This window comes from Mus musculus, chromosome 15 (assembly GCF_000001635.26).
Source record: "Mus musculus strain C57BL/6J chromosome 15, GRCm38.p6 C57BL/6J".
NCBI classification, from domain to species: domain Eukaryota; kingdom Metazoa; phylum Chordata; class Mammalia; order Rodentia; family Muridae; genus Mus; species Mus musculus.
In genome coordinates, this window is record NC_000081.6 from 76,035,727 (window position 1) to 76,047,047 (window position 11,321).

At 50.1% G+C, this 11,321-nt stretch overlaps 1 protein-coding gene across 10 annotated transcripts in view; it reads left to right on the forward strand.

The window, feature by feature from the left end:
* The window catches only part of Iqank1 (IQ motif and ankyrin repeat containing 1), a 37,547-nt gene extending 26,292 nt beyond the window's left edge, over nt 1-11,255 (forward strand). For 5 of the 10 annotated variants that reach the window (XM_030248630.1, XM_030248636.1, XM_030248629.1 and 2 more), the window contains 7 exons: nt 9,583-9,722; nt 9,818-9,872; nt 9,980-10,072; nt 10,335-10,443; nt 10,548-10,641; nt 10,716-10,850; nt 10,921-11,255. In XM_030248630.1, the coding sequence (XP_030104490.1) occupies nt 9,583-9,722; nt 9,818-9,872; nt 9,980-10,072; nt 10,335-10,443; nt 10,548-10,641; nt 10,716-10,850; nt 10,921-11,224 (930 nt within the window). In that variant the 3' untranslated portion in view covers nt 11,225-11,255. Of the gene's footprint in view, nt 1-3,201; nt 3,297-9,526; nt 9,723-9,817; nt 9,873-9,979; nt 10,073-10,334; nt 10,444-10,547; nt 10,642-10,715; nt 10,851-10,920 lie in introns of those variants that run through there. The other 5 variants (XM_030248633.1, XM_030248634.1, XM_030248635.1 and 2 more) reach the window with 3 other exon arrangements.
* Nucleotides 11,256-11,321: the final 66 nt, after the last annotated feature.

The window sequence follows — 11,321 nt, forward strand, 5'->3', positions numbered from 1 at the left end:
CCTGATCCTTCTGGCCTCAGACTCTCCAGTTCTGGGGTCACAGGTATTTGATACCACACTTGGGCATTACCTTTATTACTTTTAAGTCACCGGAATTTAATTCTGGTTACTCAGGTCCCTTAAAGCTGGGGGTGCCACGAGAAACGGTGGGATAGGTGTCAGGCTTGCTGGCAAACATTTGCTTCTGCACCCACCCCTGAGGAAGGGACAACCAGAGTCTTTGCCCAGCCTGGGAACCCCAGTCTCAGGTGCCACTCCCAGTTTCAACTTCCTATGGACACTTCTCTGGGCCTAGCCTATTTCCTCTTCCTCTTGGGCTAGCAGGTAACGTGGTATCAGCCAGAATCAGGGAGTTCAGAGAGTGCTCCAAGAGCCAGAGTCTCTTGGAGGACATAGAGGCCAGAGGATAGTTGAGCGGCCACAGGGCCGGTAACAGGGGAGCTGCAGTAATAGGGAGGTGCCCTAAATCTCAGCTGTCAGGAAGGACACTCAACACAAAGTACCCGAGCCACGGGCAACCCGCAGGTCAACAAACAAGTTCTGACCTGATTCTCATACCTGACACAAACTTAACAGACCTGAGATTTCAGCACAAACGGTGACGTATTACCCTTTTAGAAATAGGGAAATATCTCTGGGCCCTAGGGCATGTTGAAGCATTCTTAGACACCACACCAAGAAGACAAAAGAAAGAAAAGTTGAACCTCACCAAGATGAGAAGTTTCCCTGCACACACCTGCCTGGCAGGGGAGGCGCCTGTGGTGGTGAGCGTGGTTTTCCCAGGGCGAGGCTTCTCCTCGGCATTACAAATGTGCTGACCTCTGTGATTTCCCTAAATATGGGAAACAGGTGCACAGTGGTAGTGGGTACTGCATTCACATTCTCCCCAGGAAAGGGGGAGGGAGGGAGGGAGGGAGGGAGAAAGAAAGGAGAGAAGAAGGAACAAAGGAAGGAAGGAGAGAAGGAAGGAAGGAAGGAGAGAAGGAAGGAAGGAAGGAGAGAAGGAAGGAAGGAGAGAAGGAAAAAGGAAAAAAAACAAAGGCAGGCAGGCAGGCTTCCCTTCACAAAACCCAGACAAGGAGCAATGGTCAGCTATGGGGAGAGGCTGGTCACAAATCATATACCTGACCAAAGACACTTTCCCGGCAAATGTCGTCTCAGCAGCAAATAAACCTGATGCCCAGCCATGATGGACAGGGATGATGTGTTGTCTCTCCATGATGGACAGGGAGAGGGATGCTCCTGCAGAGGACGTGATGGCTGCAGACCAGCCCAGAACCAGGGTGTCCTGATTCAGCACACACCCTGAGAGTTTGAGTGAAGGGAGGGGTGAACCCGGTGCTGGTGAGGCTGTAGACAAACTGGCCTCTCACACCTTGCTGCAGACAGGACCAAGGGCTCCTCCCTCTGCAAACTTTGAAGATCTAAGCACAGCTTGTACCTCGGCAATCACATTCTCGGGCACTTAGCCCGGTAGAGTGAAGCTTGTGTCCACATAATAATGTCCACTGGAGCCTGCGTGGTAACAGCCTCGAACTGGGCACAACCCAGATACAGATAACCTTTCCTGGTGAAGGTTGGTACACACACAGCATGGACACCTTCCAGCCACAGAGGTCGTGGTATGTCAGCAACCCACAGAGTTCTCCAGGGAACTGTGAGAGAACCTCCCACCACAGTACTCAGTACATCCTTCCGCCTCCAAACGGCAAAATGATAAAATGGAAGAGAGCTTGCTGGTTTTTACAGGAGGGAAAGGAGAGGTGGGTGTGGTGAGTGGCAAAGGACAGCGGGACAATGACTTGGTGTGGGACAGAACCCATCGGCTCGTTCTTACATTTGCCAGACTCAGGCGTCGGTTAACTGAGCTAATATTCCACTTGCTGTGCACTATGTCTTCCTTTCGATGAGCTGCATCTTCCTCCTGCTACTTCATCAACACTAAACTACCGATCAGCTCATGTGACAGCCATCAGCTCCTGCTTGTCACGTCACCCTCTTGTACTCTTTGGTTTCCGTTGATTACGGCTCTTCCACCCACAGACCAACCCTCAAGTTTGTAAGCTGTTTCCAAGCACCAGAAGATAACAGCCCAGCTCTGCAGGACTAGAGATAACCATCAAGTTCCTTGGCAAAATCTTGGCACATGGTTCTCAATAAATATTCTTTTAAATAAAAAGCCACGGTTTATTTAATATCTGAACTTCTGGCTCACACAGATGACTGTCCGTCTGGGTGAGCATTTACCCGAGTACTCATCCCTTCTCTTGCCTTGCATCCACTACTCTGTCTACCCTGTAATTTTTTACTCATCTTGGATGTTACTTGGTAAAATACAGATCATTGGCTGAGCATTGAACGCAACGAAGTTGTGTGTGTGGCTCTGTGGCTCACCACAAGACATACCCAGGGGAAACCATATAAGGGATGCCATAGTGCCAGAGCCCCACCTCCTGCCCAGGGGACTACATGGTAGATTTTATAGGAAATACTTTCTTTGCTTCTCCTGTCCTGTCATTTACTCTGTATTTAAACAACTATTCTTTTTTTCATTCATTTGTTCGTTCATTCATTCATTCATTCATTGATCCATTTAGTTGCCCATCTATCCATTTTTAGGCCCAAATGTCCCGGCACAGTAGCTTAGTCCCACTGTTTCAAATCACGTAAGGTCATGCATCATTGATCTGGCATCTCATTGTAAACTGTGTCATTTGCACAGAGTTGTATTTTGCCCCCTTTCACTGGGATGGAGAAATGAGTTTACCGGTATGAGGCTTGACTTATCTGATACCTCTTTTGGAGTGCCAGGTGTGGCCGTGGTGTGCTGCGTGCATCCTTGAGTGTCTGTTGTGCACACTCACATGCTGTGTGCACAACAGACGTGTCTGCCGTGCACCCTCCCATAGCCCCACGGCTGCTGCAGCCCACTCCCTCCTACCAGCAGTACCTTGAGGTCCTCCCCACTCAATATTCATTCCCTGCAATGTTATTCTTGTGACTTTTGAAGACCCTTGGTGGGTATCTTCGCTGTACTCATTGGTTTTCTGCTGCTGTGATAAAATACCACAGCCAAAAGTAACTTAGAGAAGAAAGAGTTCATTTGGCCTTGGCCCTAGGAGAATAGAGTCCATCACGGGCTAGGCACGTTGTAGCAGCAGGAACAGGATGCTGGCTGATCACATTGTTATCCACACACAGGAAGGAGAAAGGGTAAGAAGTGGGATGAGACCACAGCCCCTTGAAGCCCACACCCAGTAATGTACTTCCTCCAGCAAGGCTCAACTTCATCAAAGGTACCATAACCTCCCCAGACAGCATCGCCTACTAAGAACCAAGTGCTCAAATACACAAACCTATAGAGGACCATTCTTCAAACCACCACATTATCCTCCTATTCCTGATAAGCCCATAGCCACCTCGTGACGCAAAACGCATTATTCCAACTTTAGAAGTACCCACAGTCTTTCACAGTCCCAGCACTGTTCAAAAGCCCAACATGTCCAGCAGCGAGGACTTGGGTGCGGCAGCCGGGGAGACTCCCATGCTTGTCATGGTCAACATGAAGCCCAAGGAAGGAGTCAAGACTGAGAACAGCGGTCATGTGAATTTAAAGGGAGTGGGCAGGATGGTTGTGAGGTGCAGTTTTAGGTGAGGAGACAGACAGCACTTGGTGAACCGCAGAGTTTGGCAGCAAGGCAGGTCAGATCCCTGCTTGATGGGAGGCAGTCACACTCGTGCTGCTGGAAATAGAGGACCAAGAGTCGATGGATGTATTCCAGCAACAGCAGACAGAAGATAACTACTAAAGGGGGAGGCTGATACTTTTATTCTGGAACTTTGTTATAAACCAAGAATAGATTCTCAATCAGAAAGCTGAGATTCTACTGGGCACACCCTGACTACTCCCTGCAGTTTTCTCTTTCATTTTCTATCCCAGTCCTTCATTGGATACAATGTACCTGGTGTAGGCGCACTTGCGACACACATCACACTTTTTCATTTCTTTTTTTGTCTTTTGTTTCTTTGTTTTCAGGACAGGGCTCCTTTGTGTAGCCCTGGCTGTCCTGGAACTCACTCTGTAGACCAGGTTGGCCTCGAACTGGAAGATCCGCCTGCTTCTGCCTCTGGAGTGTGAGGTTAAAGGCGTGCGCCACCAACACTGGACTTGAACTTTTTCTTTTAAACTAAATGGCCGGTGTATTTGGCTGGCCTCAGATGGTGATGGTCTGGGGAGAGCTCTATGAAAATATCTCTTCCTGACATGAGCTCCTCGCTCATTCTGCTCTCATCTTTATAGTCTAGAAAGTTATTTTTGCTCTCATTTGTTTTAAGACTTGTTTAGATTCTGTATGCGAGTACACTGTCGCTCTCTTCAGACACACCAGAAGAGGGCATCAGATCCCGCCACAGAAGGTTGTGAGCCACCATGTGGTTGCTGGGAATTGAACTCAGGACTTCTGTAAGAGCAGTTGGTGCTCTCAACCAGAGCCATCTCACTAGCCCTTTTGCTCTCATTGTTTTAACAAAAGAACCCAAACAACATAAAATTCTCTGCATAGCTTCTTCAGTCTGAGAACTTCAATGTCTTTCCTTTATCACTGTAAAAACAAGGACAATTTTGTAACCTTTCTGCCCCTAGCTGTTACATGTAGGGCAATCTGTCTTTGAGTGGGGGTAGATTATTCTTGAACAAAATGTTCCTGGATAAATTTCCTTTCAAGTCAAGCATCTTGTTTAAATAAACTTCTTGTTTAAAAGAACAAAAACTCCAACATCACTTCTGAGACTCAAGGCAATTTCTAAACATGACCTCACCGTAAAATTAAAAAAAAAAATTTAAATTTAAAAATAAAAAAACGACACCCTTCCAATGTACAATGGCAAGGAGTGTGTGTTTTCGTTCCCATATGGAGAAATGGGAACACAATGAGGAAGCCCTGGACCAAAGCAAGACAGAAACCCGGCAGGGAAAACAGGACCGGCCGGAGCTCTATGCTCTCTTTCTGGGACTTTAACTGCAGAGGGCTCAGAGGACTCCTCCAGCTTTGCGGACTACAGTATAAGTCTGCCTAGATCAGGCTGCTCCCACCCTGTGTGTGCAGCTCTCTCCCCGGCAGATGTCTCATGGCTCTGGCATCTCCAGTATCTCAGGGTCTCCACTGCAACCCATATTTCACCATCACACCTCCATTCACTGGCCTCTCGGAGGCCCCCTTGTAAGGACTTCAACTCTGGCACACGCTGCCTGGACTCAGCAGCTCTCATGTCACGAAGAAAGAAAAACATTCGTAGCAATAATTACACAACCTGATGATGAACGGTTGTCACAAAAACTAAATGACACATAGAATCAAATTTGGCAGACTGTGAATCTACAGGGAAATGCTAGGGTTTGGCACAGGTGGTGCACATCCTTGATCCCAGCATTCGGGAGGCAGAGGCAGGAGGATCTCTGTAAACTTGAGGCCAGCCTGGTCTATATAGCAAGCTGCAAGAGAGCCAGGGGGTTATGTAGAAAGAACATGTCTCAAAACGATAGATAGATGATAGATAGATAGATAATAGATAGATGATAAATAGATAGATAGATAGATAGATAGATAGATAGATAGATAGATAGATAGGTAGGTAGATGATAGATAGATAGATAGATAGATAGATGATAGATAGATGATAAATAGATAGATGATAGATAGATAGATGATAGATAGGTAGGTAGATGATAGATAGATGATAGGTAGATAGGTAGATAGATAGGTAGATGATAGACAGATAAGAGAGAAAGGAAATCTAAAGGAGTGTGAAGGAAAGGCTTCATGTCTGCCTTTGAGAAGGGTTGAGGTGACCCCACGAACACCATCATCTAAAGGGGGGCAAAGCTTTGGAGGCTTCCTGTGAGGAAGATCAACTTCAGCCACTGGTAATGTAGAGTTAAAGGCAGCAAGAGTTATATATGTAACTCTTATAGGAGTGATGGCTCTGCACACCTACCAATGAGGGAAAGCAATCAGTCAACCCTGAAGAGAAGTAGAAGCTCACCAGAAAGCACTTTACAAAGATGTCCAAGCCTGGGCTGATGAGATTCCTCAGTGGGTAAAGGTGGCTTACCACGAAGCTTGGCAACTGAGTTTGATCCCTGGGACACGGTAGAGTGAGAGCACCAACTCTCACAGGCTGTCCTCTGACCAGACACACACACACACACACACACACACACACACACACACACACACACGATAAACTTATGCAGCACAAATATACCTTTTAAATAGTGGCACATGTCTGCAATTCCAGCACTCAGGCAGCTGAGGCAGGAGGATTGCCATGAGTTTGAGACCAGCCCACACTACATAGCAAGTATCAGGCCAGCCAGAGTTACAGAACAAGGCCCTTATAAAAGCAAGCAAGCAAACAAACAGACAGACAGACAAACAAACTAAAACAAAACAAAACAAAACAAAAACCAAGGTCTGGAGAGATGGCTCAGTGGTTAAGAACAACACTGGATGCTCTTCCAGAGCCTCCCCACTATCCTCCTCCCCCAGTTTAGTTCCCAGCAACCACATGGTGGCTCATACAGTCAAAATGGCCAGTGACCAGATTTCTCACCAATATTAAGAGGGAAATGCACGTTAAAATCATAACTCAACTGTTGTGGTTTGAGTGAGAATCAATTGTCCCCATGGGTTCATGTATTTCAACACTTGGTCCACAGTTGGTGTGGGGCTCAGTAACTGAAAACAGGGGTCACGGGAGCTTCTGTGTTTTGTGGAGTCTTTTGAGGAACCCAATGGACAGGACAGCCACTGTCCTGAGTATCACTTGTCTTTGTCCCAGAGGAGAGGCATCCAGAACATTCAGTGCAAATCCCTTGCTGTTTATTGGCCAGACCAATAAACTTGGCAAAGCATCTCTGCTGAGAATGGTGGCAATGGCGCACACATGCAATTCCAGCACTGGGAAGCAGAAGCAGGCAGAGCTCTGTGAGTTTGAAGCTAACCTGGTCTACATGGACAGTACAGCCAGGGCTGCATGGGGAAGCCTTGTCTCAAAGCAAAGCAAGCATTTAAAATTACATATCCCAGGGCTGGATGATGGACCTTAGTTGGTGAAGTTCTTGCCTAGCATGCATGATGCCCTGGGTTCCATTCCCAGAACCACACATACCAGACATGGTGGACCATGCCTGTGATCCCAGGACTCAGGAGGTCGAAGGAAGCAGGAGAATGAGGAGTTTATGGTTATCCATGGCTACATAAGACCCTCCCCCTCTCCCTCTCTCTCCGTCTCTTTCTCCCTCTCTCTCTCTCTCTCTCTCTCTCACACACACACACACACACACACACACACACACACACACACAGAGTCAGATATTGGGGCTGGAGAGCTGGCTCTGACTGCTCTTCCAGAGGATGCAGATTCAATTCCCAGCACCCACATCATGGCGGACGAGCAACCATCTGTAACTTCACTTCCAGGGAATTTGAGTCCCTCCGCTGGCCGCTGCACATAACATGCACACAAATGGAGTCCAGATACACACGCAGGCAAAACACCCAGACACATAAAATTGAATTACAAAGTCACCCAAGGCTCAGGGAACATTTTAGAATAGAGGGCAGAAAGAGTTTGCTCTGAAGAGCATGTCTCCTTGGAATGCCAGAAGATAGATCCATGCAGTCTCGCCACTCAACCACCCAAACAGGAGCTGAACAGGACAGCAGTAGACATGCTAATGGGGACAAGGAAAAGCCCACGAGGCCTCAACCCTACACAGAGAACTGCAGGCCACTGAGGAAAGCCGAGATCAGGAGAAGCAGCCTTCCCCAGGGAAGAGCACGCCAACTGCTTATCCAATACCAAATGGTCAGCCCTGAACACATACGGACAAGTAACACTCACACACTGAGCGGGTTGTATTTGGGAACATGCGTGTATGTAACACCTGCATGTCACAACTAAAGACCAAAGAGAACAGGAGTTTGAAAGGCGAGGGATTATGGGAAGGTTTGGAAGGAAGAGAATGGATACATGATATCATCTCAAAACCACCATATACTCATTCATAAATTTCTTCAGTTATCCATGTATCCATTCAACTGTCTGCCCATCTATGCATTTCTCTATATATTAATTTACCGATGAGTCTCCCCACATGGCCTTCTCTCCTGTCTCTCACCTATCCCTTCACGTCAGTACGTTTAGATGCACATCAGTCGACTCCTTCATTCCCTGATCCACCTGGCCACTGAACTGACAGAACATTTGTGCTGGGCAACATTCTAGATGCTTGGGGACTGGGGGGAGAGGGAGGGAGACTTCAACAAGTGTCCGGTGGAGGGTTACTCCATAGTGTAAACACCGTGAAGGAATGTGAGAAGTGGGGCAGGGTGAGGGGCCATTCTCCCCCCCCCCCCGCCCCCAGGGTGGTCAGGCATGTGGTGGTGGGTTCAAGGTGTCCACATCTGGGATATATCTCTCTCTCCAAGGAAGTGTCACACAGGAGAGATTCGGAGGTGAGGGAGTGAGCGCCACGAGTGTCCAAGGTTGGCGCAGAAATGGAAGGCCCTTCCTGAAAGGAAGGCTGCTGCCTTGGGGGAAGTGGGAGGAGCAGGTGCGGGGAGCCTTGGGATTGGAGCTGATCAAGGAAGGAACTGGACAAAAGGTGTCAGCGGTGTACAGTCTGCAGGCGGTGTGGACCAGTGCCGTCTGATGGCCCTCAGCACCAAGGGCACTCAGAGCTGTGAAGGGCAACGATGGTCAAGAAGGACCCTGGCAGCCCTCGACTTTGTCTCGGCTGAGAACCTAACAGTGATTGGGTGGTGATTTGTAGAGTATGAGAAGCGGGCAAGGCAGTCACTGAGTTTCTAAAACTAAACTTAGGCTACACTTAAAGCAGTTGGATGTGACAGATTTTGCATTTGTCTCTACTGGGCTTTGAGCCAATATGAAGCCAATGAGATGGGGGGGGGGGTCAACAGACAGGGTGAGTTCCCAGCACGAGGGGGCTGGAGAGATGTACTCTATACGGGTCAGCCATGTCCCCAGCCTTACAGAGGCTCACAGCCCTCTACTGTAAACCCTTCTCCACCTCTCCTCCACTATCTATGGGTGACGGCCAAGTCTGCCAGGTTCCATCATCCCCCTTGAGCGTCATCTCAGGCAAGGAAGTGAGTGTCATGATTACAAGTGTACATCACACCTAGAAAGGCTGGGGTCTCTGTGGCTCATAGGAGCTGTGTCCTAGAAAGGTAGATCTTGAGGTAGACCAGCAGATGAAAGCAGCTTCAGACAGCAGTGACTGAAGTGTGGGTAGCCTAGAGGCCTTGGTGGCTTTGCATGAGTGGGAGGCAGAGGGAAAGGGACAAAAGTGGCCCTGGAGGCTCTGCCACTAGAGCTGGGTCTGCTTGAATCTGGATAGTGAGCCCAGGGGGACCAGTTGCCTTGGCCTGTGGTCTATCAGTTACCAGCCATGGCACCCTTCCCTCTCAAATCTTCTGACATGTTAGTGCCTCCTTCCCAGGTTGACAGAACACTCAGGATACACATGGCTCTAAGCACCAAATGCCCTGTCACTAGGTGGCCTCCCTGGCCGCGGTGGCCAGCGTGCTGCAGTCATGGGACCTGAGCCTCACAGAAGCTATGCTCAAGAACATGGAGGCAGAGCAGCAGCGCCGTGCTCAGGAGGCCCAGAAGCACAAGGAGAACGAGGCCAAGCGGTGAGCAGAGGGGAGGGCGTGCCTGGGGCCGGGTTGGAGGTACGTGGACCACTGATGGTGTGGATGACTGACCAGCCTGCCTCTTTCCTCTGCAGCATCAACATCAAGGTGCAGCAGCTGGCTAAGGAGCAGCAGAAGTGTCAAAAGGAGGTGATCTGTGACCCAGGCCTCCCTGCAGGAAGGAGAGCCACGGGGAGGGCCTGAGAGATCGGGGAGGGGGTGAGTTGCTGGGGTCTGTAAAGCCTCTCTGCCACCAGCTCCAGCAGGCCTACTGTGAGCTCAATCGGAGGATCATGGAACATGACAAGTGTGAGAGGAAGTTCATGGGCAATACCGAACTCACACTACAGGTGGGGCCCTTACAGACATTGTGCTCCCCACATCTCCCCATGATGCTCCCTGCGTCAGCCTGGGGGCTCCCCTTCCAAGGAAAATTTCAGGCATCTCTGCCCTCCAAACCTTCCTGGGGGCATGGATAGAGCCGGGAGAGGAGGTCCTGGCAGGCACTAACTCATGTGTCTGGGTAGCCAACGCCACCCTGACCCTTCCACAAAGTATGCGGTAGCTCCGAGGCGATGGGGAGAGCAATGGTCAGCATGACCCCTTCTTTAGGCCATCAAGGATGCAGAGGCCCAAGTGGACAGATTGCAGCAAGAGGCACAGAAGGCTGAGGAGACACTGGCCATGGCCAGGCTGGAGCTGCGGGAACAGACTCCGGAGGGTGGGCAGGGCTGTGGTGGGGGAGCTGGGGGACCCGAAGAGGCAATGCCAGGGTGGGGACTTAGCAGCGGGATCTCCCATGCTCTGCAACTAACACCTCCACAGACGAGGATACAGAACCTGGGCTCAAGTGCCGGGTCACGGAGCTCCATGACGTGCTGATGAAGGACGTAGGGGATCGCATCCGAGCCGATGGACGGTCAGTACCCAGGCTGGGTGTGGGTAGGAGTCAGAGGGGCCCATAGACTGCAGTGACCAGGTGGCTGCCTTCAGGTGGCCTCTTGTCATCGACCCTTCTGGCCAGGCAGCCACTTTCTTGAGATACCAGGACACCAACTATGTGGACACCCTAAATCCGGAGCACTTGAGACCTGAGAGGATTCGGCTGGCTCTCCTGGGGGCACTCAGGTGTGTCAGGCAGGGCCCAGGACAGCCCCGCCCTGGGCCTTACCTGCCTCCTCACCAGACACACCTACAGGTACGGGAAGCCACTGGTGTTTGACCTGCGTCAAGTGAACCTGTTCCCAGTAGTACAGCAACAGCTGGAGGTCGTGCAGACTGGCCTGGCACAGGCCCTGTTGAATCGTGGGCTGCTGGCAAAGGAAGGGTATCTGTCACTGCTTCGGCCAACAGATGGACCTGAGTATGACCCCTCCCAGTTCCAAGAGGCTCGCCTAGAGAACTTCCGCCTCTTCTTTGTCACCCAAGTTAAGTGGCCCCCAGCTGACCAGCTGCAGACCCTGCTCCCAGTGCGTGTGCAGATGCCCAGTGGAAGGTTCTAGTCACACCCCAATAAAGCGTGTGCCCACGGCATTTATGTGCACAATTCCACAGCCCCCGCCAGTCTGGACCCAAGCTAGAGGACAGTGGCTTTTAAAT